General features: G+C 47.5%; 2 protein-coding genes and 1 long non-coding RNA gene across 5 annotated transcripts in view; 1 reads left to right on the top strand and 2 right to left on the bottom strand.

Moving 5' to 3' along the window:
- Positions 1-8,446: 8,446 nt before the first annotated feature.
- On the bottom strand, positions 8,447-19,169 carry MINPP1 (multiple inositol-polyphosphate phosphatase 1). Its single transcript, XM_015866153.2, has 5 exons — positions 18,415-19,169; positions 18,113-18,301; positions 17,728-17,825; positions 17,269-17,402; positions 8,447-12,073 (listed from the first exon to the last, which is right to left on the bottom strand). Exons 1-5 carry the CDS (start codon positions 18,944-18,946, stop codon positions 11,674-11,676), a joined length of 1,353 nt encoding a protein of 450 aa, XP_015721639.1. The 5' UTR covers positions 18,947-19,169; the 3' UTR covers positions 8,447-11,673.
- A 1,912-nt stretch (positions 19,170-21,081) lies between these two features.
- On the bottom strand, positions 21,082-23,474 carry LOC107315621. The gene is made up of 3 exons (XR_004307714.1): positions 23,317-23,474; positions 21,756-21,951; positions 21,082-21,680 (listed from the first exon to the last, which is right to left on the bottom strand). It is a non-coding gene; the product is annotated as an uncharacterized LOC107315621 (long non-coding RNA).
- Positions 23,475-23,542: 68 nt separating this feature from the next.
- SGMS1 (sphingomyelin synthase 1) overlaps positions 23,543-27,070 on the top strand; it is a 40,657-nt gene continuing 37,129 nt past the window's right edge. Inside the window, exon 1 of one of the 3 annotated variants that reach the window (XM_015866154.2) lies at positions 23,543-23,659. The gene's annotated coding sequence lies outside the window, so the exon portion shown is untranslated. Of the gene's footprint in view, positions 23,660-23,872; positions 24,023-27,070 lie in introns of those variants that run through there. The other 2 variants (XM_015866157.2, XM_015866155.2) reach the window with 2 other exon arrangements.

Here is a 27,070-nt window from a genome sequence, read left to right as displayed (position 1 = left end):
GCTGTTACAGTGCGATAGCTGCACTAATCCATGGTGTTATTCCAATTAAACTCATTGCATTACATGTGGCATTAATTTGACTTGATAACACCAAGGTGACATTTTAACCGCTCTCATTTCATGCCTTTTCTCAGATGGCTTCTGAGATCAGATTGATTCTCCCCAGCTGTCCCGCTGCAGATTAAGTTCCTGCCATAAAAACAATACAGCATGGCTGGAAGAGCAGACAACCGAGCATCAACACATCATCCACGGGAAGATTATGCCCCTGGTACAAGGGCAGGGTGGAAGGAACCCTCCCACGACCATTGCCCAACCAGGACACAAGCTATGCCTCGTCCTGTTGAGGACATCAGGAGAAGGACACGCTAGATGACAAAGCCTGGGAGTGAACAGCAAATGGGTGTTGCTGAGCTCTCCCTCAAGCATAGCGGCAGCCAAACTTGACTAAAGCTGCCTGGTCTGTTCAGCTGGTGCTCAGAAATGACTTGATGCCATTTCCAAATCAGAGTCCCAGAGCAGGCATCTCATCTTTACGTGTGGATCTGAATAAGTTTGTCATCAAAAGTGGTCAAATCTATGTTGAGATGGCAGGCAAAGCAAGAAATCTTGGGGAAAACAACAGTGATTCCAGATTAAACACAGCTGTCATTGTATTTGTGGCTGTGCTCTATAAGGACACAGCAGGATGTGTAACTATCTCTGATGAACTAATTACACACCTTAATTTCCTGTAAGGGTTATTTTTAGGTAATTTCTTTTGTTTGCTTAGCTGGATAAATATATATACACACACACACATATATATAGCACTAAGTGCAGTGTAACAGCTCCACGTCTTCCTCAGATATCAATCAGTGAGATGGTGAACAGGGCAATGTTATCTGCATTTGTTGCATCACTCTTCGTTTCACGTTTCATCGAAGATACCTCCTTTCTAGGAATTAAACTGTGCACCATCTTCCCGAGAATCTGAGCCAGTAAGGTAGATTTTGCATTAAAAATAGATGAAGATTTTTTGTGAATGATTAGGCAACTTCTGGGCCCTGTTACATCTGCTAAAGCGTTAAAGGGAATGTTGTTATTTGTGAGTGCTCTCATTCTGCTCACAGGATCGGTGACTTTTGTTCCTGTCCTTACTGGGAGGGGGCAGATACAGGTTATTCACTGGATATCTGCCCTTGTGCACAGAGAATAGGGATTATTCAGCACTCCCTCAGAAAGTTTATAATGCCCTGATACTCTGATCTCAGAGAAGCAATAAATCTCTAGACAAACAGCTCTCTTAAGAGCCCATTGTGCAACCTGCTGTTTCACTAACAGGACCCACAGAGAGGAAAATCTATATATAAACTCCACCAAACAGGCCCTGTGAGCCACTGCCTGCGAGGTGTTTGCTACAGAGAGCTTCCTGCTCACAAACCCACCACAGCACCTTCCTACCACACAGCATAAACCAAGAAGTTGCTTAAAAGCGTCAATACACACTTAGAATATAAGGATCATAGAATCGCAAAGGTTGGAATGGATCTCCAAGATCATCTTGTCCAACCGGCCACCTCCCTTAGTACCACATCCCTTAGTACCACAACTAAATGTTTCTCAAACACCTTCAAGGATGCTCTTGAACACCCCTTCATAGAAGATGAGGTTGGTCATCCCTAACAGCATTGCAGCCTTCAGGAAGTAGAGAGGAATCCTTTTCAGCACTCTCCCATCTGAAAGATATAAAGTGGGTCACTGTCCCTCACGTTGCATGACCACATACTCCTAAATTGTGGTATGACTTCCATCACCATGCTGGTATCTAGCAGCAGAAGCATTGCCCACATTAACACTGCAGCCTCAGAAGGAGCCCACAGACCAGTTGCAATGTTACCAGTGATGCCATTCCCATAGTGGCTCCCTTCTTGTGCTGTACATTTGGGAAAGTAGAAGCAGAGGGTGGAGGAAGCAGGAATGATGGCCAAGATCAAATGTATGTGCCATGGGAGTCGAGCTCTCCTGCACACTGGACTATGTGAGCCCTGTGAGCAATTCTCAAACTACCCCACTACCACACGATGTCTTCTCTCTTCCATTTGCTTTCCTAAAACTGGGGAACTCACTGGATTCAACTTGATTGGCTTACTTCAACTTGAGCGTCTTGCTCTGTTTTACAGATAATGGAGACAAAGATGCTCAGCATGGTTTCTTCATGTCTTCTTTTAATTCACTTCAATGTTCTCTGCTTTGTGCTGCCTGCACTTCCATGTTTCTCCAGTCCAGAGCTGCTGCAGCACTTGTATGGAGCCAGTATGACGACCAGGCCCAGGCAGAGCATAAGAACAGCCTGGGCAAAGTGGTTCAGGGTTTGCTGCTCTTCTGCAAACAGCGAGGAAACAGAACACAAACAGTGCAAAGACAACTCTCAGGTGGGAGCCCACAGGGGAAATCAGTGCAGAAACACCCAAGAACAGCAGACTCGGGCTTATCAGCAGCTGATCCAAGAATAAATGCAGCCAGCAGTGCTGAGGGAGGCTTGTCACCCCAGCTAGTGTCACTAGCTCAGTCACTGGAAGGTGAATAAAATCTGCTCACCAAATACAGAATGCAAGATTGGCACCTTTCAGAATGAAGCGTTCCACAGATTAACAAGTGTAAGCCCTTTGGCATCATCCCTGTAATTTGTCATGCCCACAAAGATACCAGCTCCGACACTGAACTGCCCCAACAAGCAGTTCCTGCTTATGTAGCTCACTTTTCACACATGGCTTTTCATAAACAGTTCTTTAATCCTGTGTAAAATGCAAGCCTGGATCTGCAGCCCTAAAACTATGCTCGCAAGACACTAAATCAGAGTTTTATAAACTACTAAAGCAAAGCACAGCACCGTGTGTTGGAAGCTTGACCACAGACACGGGCTGGCAGGGCACTGTCTGCTGGCATGAGCAAGTTGGCCTTTTATTAAGAGCAGGATTTTTCCTCTTGTTCTGCAATTCAAAACTGCAGGGTTATCCCCAGCACTGGGAAAGCTGCTCAAAAAAATAAAACAAAACCCAAAAGCTCCAGAAGTTACAAAAAATCAGCCACAGAAAGTTCCAGTCTTAGCAACACCCGCTGCCACTGGGGACTGCTACAGCCAGCCAGAAATCCTGTGTTCAGAACCAGTTTGCCAAAGATTTCACAATGTCATGAAGGAGGCTGAGCCAGAAGCATGATTTGTACTAGCAGAGTTTTGTTTTGTATCTTTAGAACGCTATGCAAAAAGCCAGGAAAACAAAAAAGCACCTCTCTTACTTTGGAAGAAAGGGCAATAGACATCCTCCTGTCACCCAAGCAGATGATACATTAAACTTCAGCTTAAGTTCACCAACATGTTTTCATCCTTCTATACAGGACCACAGCACAGGGTGAGGAAAGAGCTTTTTAACTTGCTGCCATCTTTACACCCACCTCCTCCTCTAATGACAGCTTGGCAGCCACCATCGTGCAGCCCTGACCCACTGGCACACACGCTGCCTGCTCTCCACCCACACCTCAGAGCTCACGCCAAACAACTCAGATCTGTGATTTCCAGGACATTTTTTAGTCGCTGCTCCTTGGTGATGCAACTGCTAATGTTCATCATCGTGATTTTCCTACACACCCTCTGGTCTACAGCTGACAGCTCTGAAGGATCCCAGCTGCTCTGGCTGTTGGGATGATGGCCTCACAGAGCAAGTCCATGTGCAGTAAGTCCCATAATCGTTAGGGAAAGGGTGGCAGTGAACATTCTGCAATTGCATGGCAGGTTTCTTTGTCCTATTCTTGAGCAGGTACCACATTACTCTCACCCTCCCAGCACCGCTCAATACCCACACCTCCAAACTAAGTCTTGACAATGGTCCTTCTTTTTCCTCATCAGACTCTTTATTTTTATCTCTCTTCTTTTTTTCCCTTGTATGCCTTCAAAATCCAACACCACTTTTGAGATTTCTCTACCTGCTCTGTAGAGCAACTCTCAGCTGCATTTTGCAGGCAGACTGCAGGCTCTCCTTGCACCTATATGGCATGGCTGCAATAACAACCAAGAGGTAGTTCAGGAGGAGGATTTAACTCCAAAGATTTGACAGTTTAACTCAGGTTAAAAACCCAAAGCATCATCCAGGCAGGGTAGGTGTGAGGCTCCAAACCAGGAATTCAGCTGAGACAAGGCTTTGACACTGCAGATTGTTCTGCCCATAAAGGTTCAGGTTTCTTTGCACTCACCTTGGATTATCATTTAGTAACAATCGATTTTACAAAGTGAATGGACTTTCTGAAACAAAAGGCGAGGGTTCTTATCATTTTGTGATGCCATACTGCAGTAAAGATATTTATTTATTGAGTGTAATTTTCTGCTATAGTTTTGTCACCTTTGTTCCATGTGATTTCTTGTCCCTTTCGTAGACTTTGGCCCCTACCTTTTCACCTTTACAACACTGGGATAAAGAGCTCAGGTCCTGAAGAGTCACCAATGGTTCCTTTTCCCTACAGACTGCTGCATTCTGGGGGCTCAGGTGAGGAGGTTTAAAGCCGTGATGGATGTCTTCTTCCAAAAGATTACAGCAAAAAGAAGGGGAAAAAAAAGCATGAAATAGGCAACCTGGTATCTTTGTGGATAAAACTGTCAACGAAGCAATCACTACAGAAGAGTCAGAGAGATTAAGGAAAAGCCAAGGACACACCACCTTTCTAGGGGCAGCTGGTGTTACAGATTGACAAGCACAGGCAGGTAGCAGTCAACTCCTATCACAACGTTTTGAGATCTAAGTTCATCCTAATCCTCTTGCAGAGGAAGGAGTATTGCAAGAGAGCTTCTTCTACCTGTACCTTCCCTTCTTCTTCAGACTCCAGGCAGTTATGAACATGAGTTCTCAGCACCAAGAACTTTTTCCTACACACATATTGAATTCATACACAGTACCATGGTGTTTGGCTTCATCATTCACCCAGTTTTTTTATTATTTACTGGCTGTGAAACATTCAAGCATTTTTAAACATCAGCAGTGTCCTTGAAAATGTATATTATACCACAAACAAGGAAATACTAGAAAAGAAGGTCTCTTTCTTAACTGTTTCTTTCCATTTCAAGTCACTAAGAGGACACCCAAGCCCACATTGCCAGCTGCTCTCTGGGAGTCCCTTGGCAAAGGAACAGCAAGTGATATCTCTTCCCATGAACCTTAATCATCGTTTGTATCCATGGAACAAAAGGGAAACAGGAAAAGAGTGATTGAGCACAAGCACATCTGCAGCAACCCAACAGAGCTGATCAACCAACTGTGCTGCTCCTGGCAGAATAATCACACTGCATGCTTTGCTTTGTAGTGGTTTTGCCCAACAGATGAGGACATTTCACAACAGGCTGCAGGTATGTCTCAAACACACTGTTGCCAATACACTCATTGGTATCCAGCCAGCAGTGGGTTGGGAGAGAAGTGCTTCACATCAGCTCATGTCCCTAAAAAGAGCATCCAGGGGTGGTGGCATTTGTTTCCCTCTGGGTTTCAGAAGGCACATAAGTAGCATAGAATCATAGAATTACTCAGGTTGGAAAAGACCTTGAAGATCATCAAGTCCAACCACAGCCTAACCAGAACCCTAACTCTAAAAACCCTACACTAAATCATATCCCTAAAGTAGACATACAAGGCAAGAGGAAACAATTCAGACTGCAGTGGGCAGACATTTGTTCTCCTACACAAAGGTTACCTTCTGCTCAGTCTTTCTGAAGCAGTTCTGTGCGAGTAGGTACCTACCCATACATTTTCCAGCCTAGAAGGAGAATCTTCTTTTTCTCTCCGTGGCCAGGTCCAATATCAAGCACAGCTGCTGGACTGCCATGGTGAGTTAGCTGGGGTCTGACATCACTGTCAGGGAAAGGAGTTGGGTTTCTCCAGATGGGTTAACAGCCCTTTAACTTTCAGCAGGATCAGACTGCAGTGATATTCATGCTACAGCAAACAAAGTGATGTAGTTAAAAAGAACCTATTGTCATGCAGGACGGAAGCAGTTTCTCATTTACCATGAAAGCTGTCTCCTGTTTAGCTTCCTGATCTGAAGGCTACTCAGGAGAGCTTCTTTCTCAAGCCCCACGCCAAAAGCTGGTTTGAAATCAGCAGATGCAACACAGGGAAAAATTAACAACCTAACACAGGGAAAGAGGACTTGAACTTTTGAAGAATTCATTTGATTCCCTCTTCCTTGACTGACCAAGGACACAGGGCACACTGGAAGGGATGTTCATCGCTGCTTTGGTATGGACATGTTTCACAAGCAGAAAGCACAAAGATTACCTGGAGACAAAGAAGGGGAGAAGCAGAGATCTACTGCAAGGTGACACGTGAGCATCTCACCTACCTCAGCTCCATAAGAACTGTGAAGAACAAAAGGGAGCAGCTTCTGGTATTAATTCTTCAAGCGCTGAAAAATCCCTGGAGATCTTTAAGGCTGATAGATTTCCACTGGCTGCAGAGGAAAGACTTGCTGCTCTGCACCACAGCAAGGCCTCCAAGGAATGGAGAAGAGACCCATAATTCTGGTTTATGTAAGAGAAATCTGAACCCTAAAGACATTACCACAAAGCCAAGCCTTGGCAGGACTCTGCATATGCTTCGTGTTTGAGAAGGCTGGAGGCACGTGGCCCCAGGCACTAGTTTATGCAGCAGCGCTGGATCATCAAAGCAGGGAGTGTGTGTGTAACTGACAACACTCTAAATATTATACACACATCTGTTATGCACAAACTCCCACACAAAAAGTGGTCTACGACACCTGGTGAGCATTCCCCATGGCAGATGGGAGTGAAGCACAAGACCTCTGCCATGCCACAGCAAACAGCCCTCAGCCACACCAGTAAATATAAAAACCAAACCTGCATAATGATTAACCTCTCCAGGAGGGAAACAAAGGGAAATCACATGGAGCTGGACCTTGTCTGGAAAACAGAGCACAGCCGTGATCATTTATGTTCAAAAGAACTGAAGTGAAACAAGAGCCATGAAATGAAACATGGAGGAAATGGTTCAGGTGAGGAAGAAAGGCAACGGGAGGGATTAAGAGAGATCAGCCCATCAGATCTGGCAAAACAAGGGCTGAAATGCGATGCAAGTGCTGCCTGCAAAGACACCGGGCAGGTAGGTGGCAATGTTGGAAGATGTGCATAGGCTGGAAATCAGGAGACAAAGGTTAACAAACCTTTTGGCAGATATACCAGGAAGCAGCAACTAGGGAATGTTCTGAAAATCAAGAGGTGGACAAAGTTGTGAAAGACATTCAGGAAAGCAGGGGCTGTGGAAGATCCATCTCAGCCCACGCTATTTTCTCCTCTGCAGTGTCAGAAGGACCACGGTGTCCATGTGCTGAGAACAGAACACTGTTCACCTGACAAAGAGCCGCTACGTGTTTCCATAAGCTAAACTTCACATGCATGAAATGAAACACACCTAGTTAAAAGCAGGAAAATAACAAACCACAGCTGATTGTTTGGAGAGGGCTGAGAGCCAGTCAGTTACCTGTGTGTTGGCCAAAGACTTCTAGCACTAGAGGAGACAGGGATTACAGATACGGCTGCTTGAATTTAAATTGCCAGGAAAAAATAGCTGAACAAATGATTAAACTCTTTGTAGGCATGGAGGAGCCAACACTCAGATGGGTAACAGCTTGCAAGGACTGCCCAGTGCAAACTGCAGTGCAAACCAGCCAGGTCTGTTCTACAGAGGGAACGAAACCTGTGGGTGCACAACCAGCACCAAGGATAGAGACAATGTGGGGCTGGATGATCTTTAGGGTTCCTTCCAACCCGTGCTATTCTATGATTCTGTGATAACGTAACTCCGCCAATGTTAGAATACAAAACTTTTCCTACTTTTACACATATAAACATATGTAACCAAAGAGGTAACATTAAAAAGCCTCTAACAAGAGGAAGAAATATATTATACAGAGGATATTGTTTCCTTGAAAACCAACCATTGAACATTGGTTGTTAATATTTTCTAATGCTGTTAAGACTAACTCAAAAGGAAATACTTCTGACACTTTGGAAGGCAGGAAAATAAAATCACTTCAGCTCTGCTTTTCCTGTTGGTTAAAGCCAAGGGCAGCCGTCCCCTCAGGCTGTCATTAAACTCATGGAGCCCTGCGCTGTTTGCCATTTGGATTCAGTTGCTAATGAATGGCCATCAGGGGATTCAGTCTTCCCAGAAGAAGCCGGGGGTATCAGCCAGGTGCCAGGGGGAATACAACAGATGATCACACAGGTGATTTTCCAGTCTAGTGGGTGGCAGGTTCAAATGGAAAGATAGGAGACGCACAAAGCCACTGCATCCACCACGTCCCATTGCAAGGCAACCTGAAGATTTGGGTTTGGAAGGCAATGGAAGAACCTTGTAGAAGAGAAAGTCACTAAGAGCTACACAAAAAGACTCGAAACAACCAGAGATGCACTGCAAGGAACAGCAGTCTGCCAAATGTATTTGAAGCAGAACACAGGCATGGTGGTACATTATGGTTCATTTTTGTTGCTCATAGAACAGGTGAAGAAAGTGTGCCATTTTATTTCACAGCACTAACAATCCAAAAGCAGTTATCCAAATTCACCCAGTTAGTCCCATAAGATCACAAAAGTCATGTTGCATGCAGCAATCAGAGAGCTCCATGCCAGCCAAAACTACAGCAAAATGAGGAAAAAAAATGAGTTTTCCAGAAACATTAGTAAAGCTTTAGACATCCAAAATTAAATACGTTTCAAGTGTGTTTAATGCCAGCATCCAAGAACACAGTCTAAGTCTTCCATCAATGGAAGGTTCCAGTATAGGTGAACGGGGCTGTCACTGGAGGCCTGAGGTGAGGGGTTCTGTCTGGAGCTGCATGCAGGAGGCAAAGGCATCCTTTGACCTGGGAGGGCTATTCCAGGATGGGCCAACTTGCAGTGCGATGAGGTGGCAGCCTGTTTGCATCCTGCTCACTGAGCCAGTGCCCAACTTTATAGGAATACTTTGATCCTGTTTGGTTTTCCTTTTGAGCCCATGTACAAATTTATTCGTGGTTACTGCAGATACATCTGTTATGATGGAGATACAATGGGCCCCTAAGCCAAATAGGAAACAGGCTCTGAAAAGTCTGTTCCCTTGCACAGAATTCTTCTACCAAGCTATCACCTTTAATGCAGAAACAAATGATACTTCACCATAGAAATAATTGTTTGGTTCTTCCACCTTATCTGGGGTTCAGGATTAAATAAAAATCAGTTAGGGCAGCATACTCTTCCTCTGCAAAGAACACTATATCTTTAACAAACACAGTGGGTAACAGAGCAGACAAACACCTTCCACTTATCTCCAGCAGCAAAGCTCGCATTTCTTCTGTTCATATCATGAATGGTCACAGGATGACTCAACCAGGAAAAAAAGGAATGTTCAAAGGTGAATTTTCTCAACCTCACGTCTGCTATTTACCAAATCTCACCACCTTTACACAGAAGTTTCTGTCTTCATAGCTTGCCTCAAACACCACCTTGCAATAAAGTCTGTAACAGGCACCTGTCACAGAGTAATTACGTTCAATTGACTCGGTCTCAGAGCAGGATCACGCTAAAAAGGAGACAAAGCTGATATAAAATGGCAGTAAAAGTCATATGCTGGAGCTGGCAGTCATCCCGACCTATATTCCTATAGGTGTTTCAGTACAGCTGTCCTCCCCAGCCACCTCCTCTGTGTAAGAAAAAGACCCACAGACCTAAAACATGCATGAGTTCTACCAAGACATCAACGCTAAAGTACCCACCAGCTTTAATCAGTGCCTCTGCTAAGCAGAACAGCAGCCTCCATAGAAGTCAGTGCACTAAGGAAACAGGACGGATGTCCTACTCTATGAAGAGCACATAAGCTACAACAGCAAAAACAGACAGAAAATATCCTCACAGGGATTTCATTCATAAAATGAGACCCTAAAAAACAGCTTTTCAGTTGCTCTTTAACTTAGACATATGTAAAAGTGTTTCTATATAAGCTGTATTAAAAGAAAAAGTGACAGAAGTCCAAGTCCTCTAGAAAAAAAATAATGAACTAAGTCTGCAATTCCTTTAACTTCTAAACTTTAAACTAGTTCAGGTTTCTCTCCCTTTTTCTTCCCTTTCCCTCCATCAGTTAAGTTTTAGGTTTTGCTGATGAGGCTACCTAAGTAAATTAGGGTATAAACGTTTATAGTGCCTATGGCACTCCTGTGGTAACAGTTTACACCACCCTTTCACCCTCTCCCCAGTCAACACTGCAAAATACCCCTCACTTTATGGGCTAAGCTCTGGAGCACTTGTTATTTACAGGGCACACATGTCAGGAGCTACCAGCACCATAAAGCCACACCTGCGTTTGCTTTGGGACAGCCTGTTTAACCAGCCATTCCCTTCTGGGCAACGAAGGGAATTTTATTTGACTTGCTGCATTCTGGACATTTCTGGACAATGATCTTGATTTCTCCTTTTTCTGCTCTTCTGTTGTGTACTCTAAAATACTTTCTCAGCAGCAAGTAAATTTATGTGAAGTGCAGATACACTGAAAGATAACCAGTACCTTTGTGCAGTTAATTTCTTTAAAACCAGCTCAATTTCAAGAACAAGCTGGTTTATCAAGTGGATAAGGCCTATCTAAGTAATACCAGGTTCTGCGCCTTTAAGTTTGCAGAAGTCAAATCCCAGCCAGATAATTCTCAGTTTGAAGCCTGCCCAGATTTAGGGTTAGCAACTGTTCCAAGCAGCAGGAGGTGCTGGAGTCCTCCAGAAGTTCTAAGGAAACTTTCAGCATTTGAGGAAGACAAAGACATTCAAATTACTTGCACAGCCTCACCTGAATGCCCCAGCCCAACCACTAACAGGAGAAATTGATGGTGTCAAGTGAAAGGAAACACCAGACTGCTCAAAGATCAACTGCTGCATGGCCATTTTTCCTTTCAATAGCTGTGGTATCTCCCACTCCCTCATTCTTCCTCCCTTGTCTTCCAGGAGAATTTACTTACCATGATGGCTAACTTGCAGTGCTGGTTGAGTCGATGGGAATTTAAACATAAATCCTTGTCCCTTTACAGGTAGACAGTCCACACAGCAACTCCTCCTGCTGTCAGTGCCAGAGTGAGACGCTCATGTGGTGCTGTCCAGGCAGCTATAGAGAAGTAACACATACTCTCTCCCTCCTAGGGGCTCAGGTAAGGAGTTTAAAAAGCTCATGGGTTTACATTATTCCATGCCTGCCATAGGAAAGCAAGAGCTAGCAAAAAGGCAGCACAAAGCAATACTGAATCAGTTCAAGCACCTTCAGCTCTGATAAAATAAACAGTTCTCTCTCTAAATTCTATCTACAGCACATTCATAAGAGGAATGACCTAGGAAATTACTTGTCAGTACACAGAAATATACAGGCACACATTGTCATTCACCACATTTGTTACAAATGCTCAGGGACATCCCTGTTACAGACTTTGGTTTTGTCATTCATCTTATGTAATAAATAAACAGTGCATTGAGCTGACCGAGACAGCCCAGGTGAATAACGGCCGTCAAATCTGGGAGCTTAGAGAGCCGACACAGCAGCAATGTTTCATCCAAAGTGCTTGTTCACAACGTCTGTCGAAGAAAACTGAGCTCAGTTTCCAAACCAGCCCCTCCATTTCATTCCCTCAGAGTTCATCAGTAACAGTTCCATTGAATTTGGGCAATTCACACTCTTCTTCAAAGTGACAGTTTTGAAGGATGTCCTTGTAATAGCTCTTGAGGTCTGCGTATGTAGAGATGGTTTCATTTGAGTGATGAAAGAGCATTAGCTTTTCATTCAGCAACAGCTGCACTTGGTACTCCTCCTTAGAGGTCTTCGCTTGGTCACAGTGGTAGAGCACAAAGACCAGGTTGGCTGCATAAGGCACTATCCGGCCACTGCGGAACTTCCGATGTGCCTGGCGGACATAATTGTTTGCCCGGAGAGGCTCAGCATCTTTGAAGAAGCCCATAAGAGCAAGAAGCGGCTGAAGTGTTTCTGCATGTCCAACTTGTACAATTAAAGGAGAAGAAATGGGTTTGGAACTAAAGAAAAGAAAAAGAGGAAAGGATCAGCAAGAGCCTGTGCTTCAAAGCAAACATACCAGCACCACAGCTGTCAGCAGCAGAGGCTTAAAGAAGTAGACTTTGAACCCGTTGTACTTCAATTTGCGATAAGAGCCTGTTTCGGGATTTCAGTACGTTACAGGCTTTCATTTAATAGACAGAAAATTGACCAGCACCTGAGCTTTCTGACCTTGTGCCACCTGAAGCTATTGGCTCTTAATATAAACCAGTAAAACACTAGCAAAACCTGGACTTGAGGTGTATACAACAGCAGAAGCAGTCAGGGATCAAACCCCAACAGCCCAACCCAGCCTGTCAGATGGGGCATTACACTTTTTCCAGTGGCTCGCAGCAGTTTGGAAGGAGCCCAGGGAGCAGCTGCCCCATGCTTATTGGATCCACCTCCAAGGGGTGCTTGGAAGCCCGGGTCACACATTGTCAGACAAAGGGTAACATTTGGCCGTGCTCCTGCTCACAGGTCACCACTGAAGTCCACCCACAGTCAGGGCACGTCTGGATTGGCCTGGAAAGGAGGTGTTTCCTCTGCTCTGAAGCAATCGAGGAATTCGGGGACTTACCTGCAAACACAAACTCTGACCAGCTTGGCAGGACAGGCTCTGTAATTGCCCACCTGCTACAACCAGTCTTTGTGCAGTGTAAAACATGGCTGCTCAGCCTTCTGCCTACCCTCCCGGTACACGTACATACAGACACTCACACTCATCCCTCAGACAACATCATACAAAAAAGAAGAACCAGAAACCTGCCTGTTTCCTGCTCCAATGAAACATTACAGCCACAGAAAGGCTCTGTGTGTTTCCTCCAGCCCATAAGCACCTTTTCTGCATCAAGAGGTGTCCACTCACTGCCCTCCAAAACCTGAGGTTCTGCCTGCATTTCTCCCCATGTTATTCAAGGCCTTCCTCCCTGCCTACCTCATTTAAACTTGTAATGCTTGTGGATCCTTCAGCCTTTTTCCTTCCTGCTCCACTCTTCACTCCCTCATGAAGACAAACACGAAACAAACGAGATCGTTCTTATTCTAACTCCAGTTTCTATTTTGTCTCCTGAAATCCTCACGCTGACAGGTCAAACCACTTGGGAGACAAAACAAACCTCTGCCATTCACAGCAGTGCCAGCGTATTATTTTAATAAGGATTAAAACTCTTTCATTGTATGATACAACCCCATCTTTTCAACAGCCTCCTTGCCACTGTATAATTGAAAATCTCCCTGGACTCTCACCAGCACCGGATGTTTGATTTCTTGTCTAGGCCTCCTCAAGCACTCCCTGTTTAATCCCCATGGTCATGACTAGAGTTCAGACTCAGGTTTCTTATTATCTAAGGACAATAAAAAAATCACCAGTAAGGTTAAAAGAACAACGGTAATGTAATACTTTTAATTACAGTGGAATCAATAAGCATTGCCTATTTGCAGCATGTGCAAAGGTTATTACTGTCCAGATGTTTCTGATAAAGTCAAAACAGAAGCATACAGTGCAATCAGTGGAGTGGTAAACAGTAGCACAAGCTAATCAAATTCTGAAGGGTCGAGATATCTTCTCAACCTCGATCTTCTCTGGGATCAAAGAATGACGCAGCATTGGCTATCAGTAGCAGACAAAGTTCTCAATATCATACTAATGCTAGTGATAATCCAAGCTCCCAAGTAAGCTGAGACCACATCTTATCCCAGACTGACATAACAAGCAGGACAACGGACTCAAACCCCTCTATTTTCAGCTATAGAATGAGTTCTCCATCAATCCCATACCCTCAGTGATTTATTTCTGGAAGGAAAAGAAGAAGGAAGTAAAACTAACCAGAAGAACCGTAAAGAACAGCAGAGAGCAGGGAATGCAGGGGTAGTGGGTAACAGAAATCTTAGGGGTGTTCTGAGTGCTGTTAACAGGTAGGGAAAGAAAAACCTTTGAAACAGTTTTCAGTCCTTGTGCATGAAAGTTTCACTCGTAATAGCAGAACAGACTGCTGTGCTGGCTCATGGTCAGAAGCAGCACCGACACAATGGCCACCACAAACACTGGTGAGATGAACATTTCCTTCTGGTCCAACAAGGATGTCCATGAGCTCCTTTATAGAAAAAGCAAGCTTGAAAAGCTGAGAAAGAGCACTGAAAGCTCATCTAAAGTTCCGATTAAACAGCAGTGCCTTTTATCTAGTCCCATAGAAGCTAATGACCCAAAGCTAGCTAGGCTTCAATACACTTAACTTCAGAGATACTACAGTTTCAAATGCTCCCTTCCTAATGAACCCACCTCCCACATTCCTCATGCACTCTGAGACCAATTGCACCATGGCAGCGGCAGCACTCTGATGCTAAATATTTGTATGTTAGCTGCCAAGAGCTGGTTGGTTTTTTTCCTGTTGTTTTTGAATTCCTTCGATAAAAGACTCTGACCCTATAAAAATGCTGAGATTTCTTTTCAGAGGGATTCTGAGAAAGGAAGTGTTAGGTAATTAATCTGAACTTAAGTACATTCTGGGAAGTTTCAAAGTCACAAGCAATACCCAGGTCTAGGAAAAGCCACAGCTTCCCAGAGAAGATCCCCTGTTGAAGAAATTTCACCCAGCACTATTCCCTCTGAGCAGATCAAGCAGCTCTTTGGTACCTTATGTATTCACCATGTAATTAGCAGACAAGGTAACAGCCACCTTAGTCACAAGCTCTCCTAGTACCCCAAAAGGCAGACCCATATGAAGAGGACACCCCCAAAGCAGTCTCATAAGAAGCAACAGGGTTTCCTACTAAATGATTCCATAAGTCTTATCGATTGTGTCGGGAATGGATCTGCAGAGAGGGAAGGAATTTACAGGGAATAATAAAAGCTATCAATATATTGGCAAACTAATCTGTTTACATGATGGCTCAGCCTCATACAATTACAAAGATCAACCTCAATCTTGAACAAAGTTCAGATCAGTCTATTTTATTTTTTTATAATTAATAATAATTTTCTGTAAGGTTCCACTATGGAAAAAAACCAACAGCTCAGGGAAGAGCATTACCCCATTGGCTTCTTTGCCATACAGTTGCATGGTCTGATTGCTTGCTATCCATGACAGACAGACAGAAGAACTTAATCCTTTTCTTTGCACAAAAATAGAGCTCTTTATGGACTTGGACAACTTCCCAAGTATGCCTTTGTAGCACAACTCACCTGGTTTAACTTCACTCCCATAATATTCTTTCTTTTTTTCTTCTAAATAAGAAACTTTTTATGGGAGAGTCTCTCTAGACATGTCATCACTGCACATACAGCTGCAGATTATTTCATCTGTTGCCCCAAAGTTGTACTATATCATTAAAGATACAGCGATAACACTATATAGGAATAATAACACACATACACAACCAAATATTTTCTATGGCTAAAGATCAAGAGACACAAGGTGCCCTCCTGTGTTGGTGGTGGCAAGATATCCAGCTATTTTTAAAGGAACCAGGTTGCCGTTAGTGTACTCAAGCCTTCAGTGCTTTAATACTGCCACCTGACGTCGTGGGATGGGGTTACATGCTCCCTATGCATAAGGCACCTCTGAAGACACAGTGTAAGCAGGCTGCTCACCCAGCTTTGAATCCTGCCAGATCTCCATTCTTCACACATGCACACAAACTCACTACCTGCTTCAGTCTAGGTTAATAACAACACAATGCAAATGAACAGCGATTCCATGACCTGATAATGAACAGAGATGAGGGTGTGGCGGCTCCAAAGGCAGCCATGGGAGCTCAAGGATGAGCTGGTTGGGCTCAATGGTCTTTGAAGGTGTCTTCCAACCCCAGTGATTACATCAGTTGTACTCTGTCATTTGGAGGTCCAGGTTTATTGGTGCCAGCCTCATGGAGACACATGCTTAATTCACAAGGGATTGCAACATCACCAACAATGAACAACAGGGTGACACAGGATGGGGTGCCTGTCTGAACTTTCAGCACTTCAGTTTAGGTAGAAAACCCCAGGAGTTGTTTTTTTATGTTTCAGAAGGGCAGAGGGGTTTTGCTCTGCTTGTCTGCTCTCTTTTAACCTGCTCTTCATCTCCTCGTTCTGGTTGTATTTTCTGTCTTCAGAGGCAGACACAGCATATATGGAAGCAATCACAGCAGTGTGCTCATCAATCTGTTCAGTTGGATGTTAATGACCTGCTGCCTCATGCATTTTTTATTTAGCTTCCCAGTAGGCTGAAGAAAGCATACAGGAGATACTTGTTTAAAAGGGCAATCTAGTGTAACCACAGCTTTGACTCCTCCACTCTCAAAATGAGAGGGATCAACAGCACTGACAGCCTTAGAAATACAAAATTATTTACATATTTTTGATCTACTTTAGTACCCTAAATTTAGGATTAAAGCCCCAAGGATGCTAGGAATGTAAGTACATCCACCATATACAACTACTGTTTCAACATCAATATCAAAGCTGAATTCATCAGCCCACCCTTCTCTGAAGACTCTTGCTCGTGCCATCTTTGAGTCTGTCAACAGATACTTGTGAGGTCCAACAACTTCCAGCACCTACAGCATTGCTCCCAATGGGCAGCTTTGCTGTGGATGAGTAAGGATGTGAAACTGAACATCCAAGAGAGAGTTCTTGAGCTGATTGGCTAAATTACTGGCCTCATGTTTGTACAACAAACCTTCAGCCTGAACAGGAAGTTTAATAGCACAAGAGATATCAAACGCATGTGGAAGGAAAACAAGACTTTCATGCTGAAGTGTTGAAGTAACCAGAAAGCAGAATGCATCACATTGCTTTCTTTAACCCACAGCCTTCCCACTTTCATCACAAATGCCTTTTAACAAAGGCATTTGAAACAAAAAGTTCATTGTTCAGCAGGAAAAAAACCCACCGCTGTCAGTAACAACACAGTAACTGGTTTGTCCCTTGAAGGCCTGGGCAGATCAATACATTAAAAGATGGAAATAAATCCGCTGGGCACAAAAGCATCAATGGGAAATAAAAACAAAGAACACAAACCTATTTACACTCTACAGTAACAAGGCTCTATTTAGGGTTTTATTCTCCCTATTACAAATTCTCCTAACCAAACTTCCCTAGTCTGAAGTGTTTAATTCCTATTCAAATCCAACTCAGGATTAACCACAGACAGCTTGCAGTCAACACAAAAGCTTTTCTTCTCTGCAAACTTACCTTCTGCTCTCATCCACCGCTTTGTCCAACTGATGGAAGATATCCTGGAACAAAATGCAGCTGGAGCGACTATTGATGTCGTAGCCATATCCTCTCTTCCAGTATTGCTTCAGGTCATTCAGGTACTCCAGTACCTAAAGTTAAACAGTTGACAAGTTTTTCAGATATGAGAGAAGTAAAAAGCATTACAAGAATTAAACATGCAACAGGAAAAGATAATCAGGACAAATAAAGGCTCTGCCAGTACTTCAGTTGGAATGCAGAAGGTATTTCAGTCCTACTGTTTGATTAACTCACAGCTCTTTGGAGACCAATGCAGCACTAATGAAGCACTGAACCTACTGAAGGTTGTAAAACAAGGGGCACAGAACTTCTGACTGCCCACAGAACAACATCTGAACACTGAGGCATCTTTTGAAGGCTTCTCAGATCTCTCTGCCCTCTGCATTTAGCACCTACCTTAGCATCCTCTTCGCTGAAGAGCGAACACCACGGGGAGGTCACGTTTTTTATAGCCAACTCATAGGAGCAAGTGAGGAAAGCCACTTGAACAAGATCTGCAAGAAATCCAAGAAAGAAATGCAAGAAATGCATATTTCAGCTCTTCACTTTACAGTCGGGATGACGGGGAAACAAAACAACGCGTTGAACACTGAATGCTGATGCACAAGTGACAGATGCCAGCTTGTGGGATATCCTTACTACCACAACAGGCATTAGAGAGGCAAGTGGGGGTGTGCCTGCTCACAGCACAGCACTGGTCTCTAAGAAAGATATTTCTAAAGATGTTTTCTTTCTGTTGGCCAACAAGAGCTCACTACTGCAGCCCCAGTAGGCTCCATACCTGCATTCAGCTCGCTGGCCGGCAGACACAGGGTATTCGCCACCTTCTCCAACACCTTCCTCATCTCCGGGCCCTCCTTGAAGGCGTTCACTTGATACATGGCTGTGTCGTTGTCCTCCACGAAGGCCACGAACTTGTCGCAGTGATCAAAGAACCTCATCAGGGCGTCGTTCACTTCGATCTCCGTCTCTGAAAGGAAAAGCAGCGCTCAGAGCGGGGCTCCTTCCCCGCGGGGGGCGGATGAGGATGGCACTGAGGGGGAGGGTCGGCCGGGGAGGCCAGTCAGCGGGCCCCGCGCTCACCGTCGTTGCCGAGGCTGAGTGAAGGCCCGAGGCCGCGCCGGAAGGCCGCTCCGCTCTGCAGGCAGCGGTGCTTGGAGCTGCTGGCCAGCGCCAGGCGGCGGCGGGCGGCGAACAGCGCTGGGAAGCGGGCGGCCAGGCGGCGCGCCAGGTGCTCCATGTCGCGGCGGCCACGCGGCGCCAGCCGCCCGTCGAGGCTCTCCTCGTACCACATCGGCCAGGCGGCCAGCGCGGCGGCGGCGGGGCACGACGGGGAGGCGGCGCGGCGGAGCCGGCCGTGCAGCTCGGCCAGGCGGCGGATCTGCCCGGCCGTGGGGTAGCGGGTGCCGTGGCGGAGCACGGCGCGGAGCTGCAGCGGGGCGCAGGCGGCGGGCAGCCGGGCGGCGGCGGCGTGGGGCCCGAGGGACAGCGGGTCCTCCGCCAGGTGCGGGTTCACCTCCTCGTAGCGGGACTTGGTGCCGAAGTAGCCGCCCAGCCCCGCGCTCGCCACCGCTACCAGGAGCGGCAGCAGGCAGGCGGCGCGGCGCGGAGCCATGGCGGCGGCTGCAGGAAGAGGAGGAGCGGCGCGGCCGCCGAGCTGCGGGCTGCTGCGGGCTGCTCCGGGCTACTCTCGGCTCCCTTCGCTTCGGGATCCGCGCCCCAGCGCCTCGCTGCCGGCCGCAGAACTGCCGGAGCACGGCACGGGGCGGAGCTGGCTGCCCTGCGGGCGGAGCCGGCTGCTGAGGGGATTGGGGCGGTAGGTGGGGCTGGTGCGGCTGGGAGCATCGTCACCGTGTGCCCGAAAAGGCGGGGAACCTCTTAAAAAGATGCAGCCTGTGGTGTAACACAGTGGGAAGCAAAGTCAGTGGGACAAATGCATTAAGCTCTACTGAAATCACCACACAGAAAGTGTGGAGTTCAGACCCCATCCATAGGGATCACGGCTCAAGTCACTTCTGGCATTACATTATTTAAAGTGCTTGACTGATGTGATGTACCTGCGTGGGACTCTATATCACATGGCTTGTTTGTCCAGAAAGTAGAGCAGCCTCAGGGCTCCTAACTGCTTTGACCTCTTTACAAGCAGACTTTCTGGTCTTGCATTGTAGCAACACCTTGTGTGGGCAGCTATATCAGGATGGTGAAGTTCTCAAGCTTGGTGAGATGAATGAGGGACTTTGCCTGATGCTGCTCTGCTCCTTGCCATTGAGCAGCAGCAGGTTCAAGGCTGCAGAATGCTTTTACAATGAGGCTTCTTGCCCAGGGCAGCAGGATGTTACAGTGGGAGCGTGACTCCCCCTGACCAGTGCCATTCATCCCCACATGAAAGGAGGGACAGAAGAGCTTTGAAAGAGCTTTAGAAAAATTCAGTGTCAGGAGTTGATGTGAAACAAATCCGACTGTCCTGTGCTGCGTTCAAAGCCACATTGCATTCAATCAGGCAGGATGAACTGGAGACAGGGGCTGTTTGCCAGCGTGCTCAGCAGATGTACAGTCATGGCTGCTCAGCATCTCTCTGGATAGAGGCTGTGCTTCTATTGAGTTATCAATGGTGTGAGCCGACTTTCCTTCTTTACTACTTGCTATCACTCCATAGTGCCTGCATCCCATTTGAAGTCACTGTCACTGCCTTCTTTTTGCCATACAGCAGGTCTCATATTCATTGCATGGACTGCAAACAAATGATGTAGCTCAGCTCCACCCAAAACCAGGCTGAGACTGATGGCAAACAAGGCTTTGCAGAGGAAACATGCTGATTTGTCTGGCACCTTTGCCTACAGCTGGGTTGATCCTCGCTGAGTTTCAAAGTGTGTATTTCAGTAACACAAATGAGGCAGCACGTTGGTCATGGGGCCTTTCTTTCAGCACCCTTAGCTGTGCGACACAAAAGGAAAATGAATAGAAAGAGGTATTCAGCTGTGCTTAGCTGAGTCCTTTTGTCTAGAAAATCCTCAGCTTCCCAGCTGAAATCTGTCATAACAAATTAGAAACTTTTGTCTGCTTCTCCCTCCAAATCAGATCATGCCAGTAGCACTTTTATCTCGGATAAAGGAGAAGGGAGCTGAAAATTGGATTGACTGTTCATTAAGGTTAATCATTTACTTCTCTTTATTCAGGTTGGAAAGTGATGTGTAGGATAGTAACTGTGCACAGGGGGCTTATGAGAAGGGTAGTGAGACAGTGTCCTGAGTCAGGAGTGCTTTTTGAGTTCAGTGATGGAACTATGTGCAAAGTAAAGACATTTAATAATTACATACTGCGCTAACTGGGTAGGAAAATTAATCCTATCCAATACGAAAGTATAAATATCACTTGCTGAACGAAGACGAATGTAACATTCCCACTGAGTGAGTCTATTCTGGGGAAGCCACAAAGCAGAAATGAGATTAAAATAAAATGTGACAGCTGGATCTTGTTGCTCACTCTGAAAGAGTCCCTCTTCCGTGACAAGGTTGCACCCGATTCCTTTTATAGCAACTCTGGTTTATCTCCCCTGTAATTTCGGCCTGAGAAATTCCAGCTAAGACGTCAAAGGCAACGCTCTACAAGCAGAGATTGTCTTCTTATGCAGAGCAAATAAGTCTCACTGGTAAGGGTGACTTCTGCCTTCTTTCCTGAGCTCCCAAATTACTTTTAACTTTCCATAAGGTAAAATTCCATTGCAACATCATGCTTATGTTACGTCTGAAAAAGAGGTGGACAGGCAAAGCTGTTGGTTATCTGGTGGACAGTTGTGGTCTGAACAAGGACTAATTCATTACCAAGAATAACTCTGAACTGACACACAAAGTCAGCACTTCTTCTTGGCATAGAACAATGGTTTATTCTTCCTGGACCTCAGAGCACTTTATTTTTAGCCAAAAAATAATCACAGGCTGTTAAGCACAAAGTGAAGCTGAGGTGCAGAGAAGCCCTGTGGCACCGCACGCAGCACAGTGGAGGTCTCACTGCAGCAGTACTGCACTGGTGGAGACATATGGGACTGCATGTCTTTCCCTGTATGGCCACTCCTGCATCAACTTGTAGCAAATTTAAGCTTGTGGCATCGTGGGTTTGGGGTGGAGAAGGCAAAGAACAGCGGTGTCCCTGCTCTCAGTTACAGCTCTGTGGCTGCTCTTTGACTTACCCTCAAGGCTGGCTGGTACTGCTTTACTAGATGTCACTGTTTCTACAGCTCAGTAAGGGAAGAAGTGTATGAGAGGCTCCTGGTCAAATCCTACCCCAACAGGCTTTCAGTGCCAGGTCCACGCAGTGGGGATGGATGTATTGTGCTCTACATGTAGCCATGCCTACAGAAAACCCAGACGTTCAGTATAGCTTCCTATCTAGCTGCTTATTTCATTACTGCAGTGATTGCTACTTACACACGTAAAGGCTTGGTGCAGGGTAGGCTGGTGCACATGAAGGCCAGTCTGTGCTCCTTGCTCTGTGTGATCAGGGTGAAGCAACGTCGCACAGGGCCAGTCTTGCAGGAGGCAAAACCTCCTTTTCCCCCCTTGACTCAGGGTTCCACAAATCAGAAGCTCCTGGTGTTGCTGCATATTGAAGTTAATGGGTCTTCTGTAGAGAAAAGTGTTCTTTAATCAGCATCATTTACCTTATCGAGATTAACTCTGTTATGCTAATATAGCCTTACTGATTAAAGACCCTAAGCTTTGCTCTAATAGTCCTGAATTACTGCTAGGATAATTACATTTTGGCTTCTGAACGTCCTGTGCATCCCAACCAAATTACATCAGTATTTGTGCATGGATAAATATGATTTATTCTCACCAAATTTACATCAAACATCCTTCCTGCCTCAAAAATACCGGGGGAGAGAAAGTAACCACTTCCCTAGACTGGCCTGAAAGGCCCCTACAAGTGAAACAGACAATCCAGCATGAAAAAGGAATGGATGCCATCCCTGCTGCAGGAGGAGGATGTGGTGGGGTGGCTGCGGTCCCAAGAGCTGCCCCGAGAGCGCGGGCAGAGGGCGCTGCAGTGCCCTAAGAGACAGAAAGGAATGGAACAGAAGAACTCCCTCCCTACTCAAGCTGCCTTCCCAGATACCCTTATAGTGTAGGTTTGAAGCCCTGGAACTCCAGACAGGTGCAGATGCCACGGAAGGTCCACCCAGGAGGCTGTCTATGGTGAGGTGGTTGATTCCACGCCTAGTGACTGTATGAATGCACTACTAATAAACACATTCCATATGAAAATATATCTATCATTCCTCTCCCCTTTGGCGCTCAGGGAAGAAAAGACAGAGCCAGACGTGGGCTCCAAGTGCCTGGAGGAGAAACTTGGGCTGAGCAGAGCTGTTGTCCATGTCCTCCTGCTCCCACTGGGCATCCCAGGGAGCCCCATCACAGCGTTACCTGGTATCCATGTGGGCACTGCCCTGACTCCTGGTGCCTTGGGAGCATGGCAGCCTTGTGGGAGAGGGAGCTGTCAGGATCACAATGCGATCTGCAGGATTAAGGCCAGGCAGCCACCCGGGACAGCTGTATCTAAGACAGCTGTATCTAAGCCTCTCGGTCAGCTCTTTGTCATTCCCAACAGGGAGGTCAGGCTCCCTGGGAATCAATTTGCACAGTCTTCAGGTTCATAAAGTGCCCAAAAAATGACCATACCCAGGAACAACCTCGGAGGGGAAGAGTTTATTATGCTTCCCCTGGGGGCAGCGGCAGCTACAACGTTAATCCTATTACAGCATCAGTAGAAGGGGGCTGCCAGAAGGGATTGTGAGCGAGCAGATAGCAGCACCCTGCCAAAAAGCAGGAACTGGGAGCGTGCCTGCCCCGGGAGGGGGGAAATAAAAGGATGGATGTGGTGGGGAGTGAAGCCTGAGTGCTCAGGGTGAGGGTGTTGTGAGGCGGCTGGAGCACGGGTCTGACGTGGAGCAGCTGAGGGAGCCGGGTGGGTCCTTCCCACCAGCCTTACCGACTGTTTCTACGCTCCTGTTCCGCGGGAGGAAGGTGAGGTGGAGCCCCGCACTGGCCGTGCCCGCTGTACGGCCGTGGTGCTGCCCGCTGTACGGCCGTGCTGCTGCCCGCTGTACACGTCACGGCCCCTCGCCGTCCTTCCCCCCAGCCCCGCCGTCACCTCACGGCCCCGCGCACGAGATGGCGGCGGGGAGATGACACGGAGCTCACGTGACGCGCCGCCCCGCCCGCCGCCGCCGCCGCTCGGGACTCGGAGCCGCCGCCGCCGCCGTGCAGGGGATCCGCCCGGCAAGCGGCCGCCACGAGCCCGCCGAGCCCCGGGGCTCCACGCCGCCCTCCCGGTGAGCAGCCCCCGCGAGCAGCGGGCCGGCCCCCCTCCCTTCGAGCCGGGCCGAGCGTCGGGGCCGGGCGCAGGCCGGGGGCGGCGGGGACGGGAGCGGGGCCGAGCGAGGAGGGGCCGAGCGGCGCGGCGGGGACGCGGGGTCTGGTTCCCGCACCCTTGGAGGTGCCGTCCGCCTCGGCCCTGTGCGCTGCCCGCCCCCCGGCGTCACGGGCTCCTGAGCCCCCGCGGGGCCCCGTGAGGGAACGTTGGGGACATGGGTAACGGCGGTGCTTGGCGGGGCTCGGCCGGAGGCCGTGAGCGGGGAGCAGCGGGGAGCTGGGGCCGGAGCTGGGTGAGCCTCGCCCCGCTGGCGCTGTGACAGGTGGGTGGGTGGGTGTGCGGCTGGGGCTGGACGCGGCCTGCCCATAGGTGGGCTGCTGTGTGTGTGTGTGTGTGCCTGTCCTTCCACGTTGCTGCCTGCCTGCTGGAGGCCCCGAGCCCAGCAAGGTTTCTAGCTGGTTCTGCCCTGTGTGGCAGCCTCATTAAGGAATGCCTCAGGGCCTCCCCGCTGTCAGGGTGTGAGCTGCGGTGGGAGGGATGGCTGTGGAGCGGGGCTGTGCCTGCTGTGCTGACAGCACCGTGTCCACCCGCTTGTGTGTGGGGTTTGCTCTGGGAACGGGCCGCAGTTGGTGCTGGTTTGTTCCCTGCAGCAGTTGTCTGGGTGTTGAAACAGCTACAGCTCCATTAAGAGGTTGGAGTTTAGAAAGAGAACACAAGCGGCTCTGGGTGGTGGTGGGTGAGAGATAAATAACAGCTTTAAAATACCGATAAGAAAACCGCTCCTACCCAGAGAGATCGCCTTGATTGTTTTCCAGGTTCCTGCATGTAGAATAGGATTCAGTTCTGCTGGGGGGGTTGTCTTTAAACCGTGTTGTGACCTGTGTAACAACCGTGATTCACTTGTCGCTGTTCCATTGGCTTCCATGGGTCAGCCTGGAGACAGCATGTCTCTGTGCTACTGACCTCTAAGGCCTCTTTGATGCCTAGAAATGTAACCAGGTAACTTTCAGGCAGGTATCTGTGAATACCACCTGACTGCAGGGCCTGTAGGAGCAGAGACCTCTCAGTAATGCCTCCCTATGCCTCCCAGGTGTAACTAATTTCCCTGTGCTGCCTGTAGTTTGTTACAATGTAGGTGACATCTCTCCTGACAGCAGGCTGTACTTGTGCCTGGGTGTGTGGTCAGAAAGCAGCAGGATTGCAGAGCACCTTGCAGCTGGGAAGCAGGGAGGTGTATGTGCTGCCTGCAGAAGATGCTGGGCAGTAGGTCTGCAGGACACAGCTCTGTCTGCTGTGGTTTGAAGCACATTTTGAAGCTGCTGGTATCTCTTCCTGCCCAGCGTAACCCACACCATCATTTCCTCGAGCTAAAAAGAGCGCTGCATCCTGGAGCCATAGAGGTTTCCTCGCTGGTCCATTAGTGGCTTAGCTCAGCTTTGCCTGTGCTTTATGCCATTGGATGTCACTTGCAAATTTAATGCTGGGAGCGCTGAGATTTGTTCTAGTGGAATTTAATGCCTCGTGCTTGGATTTGTTAAAATGGCAGAGACAGTGAACTGCTTGGGTGGGATAGTATTGAAATATTTCAATTGTCCATATGCCCTGATGTCCATATGTAGTGTTGGTGGGAGGGGATGCCTGTGGTGGCTGGTGTTTCCATGTGGGGCTTTGGAGGGCTCTGAGGCTGAGGGTCTGTAACAACCAGCAGTGCTCCATTCATCCTTGCACACTGCGTTGCCTGGCATTGCTGTAGCTGCCTGCAGGGAACTTCCTTTGCTGTTTTGTTGAGCGCCTGCCAGTCTTTCAAACCCCTCTGTGCTTCTTCCCATTAGACCTGAGCTAATATCACAGGGTGCTCAGCATGTTAAGTGCGGGCTGTTTGCAGTAACTTTGTAATCCCTCGTGTGCTGTAATTGCTTTAACACTGTTTGTAACTGGACGTGAACAAAAATTCAGAAGAATTGTATGCAAAAACCTGTATTCATAGGTTGAGATTTCATTTGTTGGCCGTCAGGGAGTCTTGTTTCCATGTTCAGAACAGTTTTTGATCTTTTCATGTTGATAGCAGTGTGTATCCTTAAGAACTGTGGGATGTTTCTATGGTCCTCCAGGCAGTTCCATGTCACAACTCCATGCTGACGTTCAGCCTGTAAGATGTGCTGCTGTGTTGCTGAACTAATTACCTGTGTTTGCAGACTAAATAATAACCCTTCAGCCAGAAACCATGCAAGATGTGCAGTAGGGAAAGTGCTTATCCTGTCATCACTGAGCCGGGACTGCAGGGATGCTGGGTGTGCTCTGATGTGCATCCATATACTCACCTCATTCCTTTCCGGACACTGGAAATAGCATCCCACAGTGGTGCTATGGCACCTTGGCTGCTCTGTCTCCTAGGAAGGGTTTGACATCATTAAAGCCAGGCCTGGTAGCTCACATAGTGTTTTTATATTTTGAAGTGAGGATGTCACACTAACTGTTAGCAGACTGAATGGATCACCCTGCACCTGTTGGGTGACCCTGAGCACCTTCCAATTGGGATCAGTGTTCCATTGCTGTGAGTGAGGTGTGCAGGGTGAGGGCAGCACTGCTCCTCCCATGGCAGGCTGCAGGGAGCCCTCTGCAGAGCAGCACCCAGCTCACTGCAGAGACCCAGTGGGTGTTTGCACCCTGGGTGTGTGATTTGTTCCCGTAGCTTGAGCATGGACGTGCAAGGAGGAGAGAGGGGAGAGGAGCTCTGTGATTAAACAACAGCCACCTTTGCTGGGTCAGGATGGATATACTGGTCTATGTACCTATGGTAGGCACAAAGACCTACTGATGAGACCTCAAATGGCAGTAGAACCTGCTGCTACTTTGGGACCTTTTGCAGCCCCCCCAGCTGCTCAGCCTCATCGTGTACCTCGATGTGCTGAGCTGTTGCTCAGCTGTTGGGCTGTTAGCAAGCACCCTGCGAGGCCATGAGCTGCCTTGCCTGTGGATGTGCTTGTCTGCTTTCCAGGGAATGTGGGAGGATGCTCAAACCCTCCTTCCTCTAGCAGCCAAAACACAACAGCATGTGGAGCTGTGAGAGAGGACCTTGCTTGCAGGCACAGCTTTGCACTCTCTGGGGCAGGAGAAGAGAGTTTGTGTGGCTACTGGCTGGAAAAAGAGCATCCCCTCCTTGCGTAGGAGGTGGTCCAGTGGAATTTGTCAGTTCCTTGGCAGGCCAAGATGGAAGGGTGGAGCAGATTCCTGCTGCTGACCCTGAGCTGGGGTTGCTTTATAGGCCTCTGGCTGAGGATGGTGCTGCTAAAAAGCAGGCCGTGTGAGTTGTAGGGTCTGTGGTAAAGGTGGTTTCTGTGGGAAGGTTGTTGCACTGCTGGTATTTCTG

Source organism: Coturnix japonica, chromosome 6, assembly GCF_001577835.2.
Source record: "Coturnix japonica isolate 7356 chromosome 6, Coturnix japonica 2.1, whole genome shotgun sequence".
In the NCBI taxonomy this organism is placed as follows: domain Eukaryota; kingdom Metazoa; phylum Chordata; class Aves; order Galliformes; family Phasianidae; genus Coturnix; species Coturnix japonica.
Note: the sequence above shows the minus strand (reverse complement) of the source record. Positions and strands in the feature narration are given on the sequence as shown.

What these genes read in the sequence shown, in the direction of transcription:
- MINPP1 (XM_015866153.2), bottom strand. Translation starts at nt 18,946, where the DNA reads ATGGCTCCGCGCCGCGCCGCCTGCCTGCTGCCGCTCCTGGTAGCGGTG. An exon ending in ACTCAGCCTCGGCAACGACG is followed by an intron (nt 18,302 to 18,414) that starts GTGAGCGCGGGG and finishes TTTTCCTTTCAG; the next exon opens with AGACGGAGATCGAAGTGAAC. An exon ending in TCAGCGAAGAGGATGCTAAG is followed by an intron (nt 17,403 to 17,727) that starts GTAGGTGCTAAA and finishes GTTTAACTTTAG; the next exon opens with GTACTGGAGTACCTGAATGA.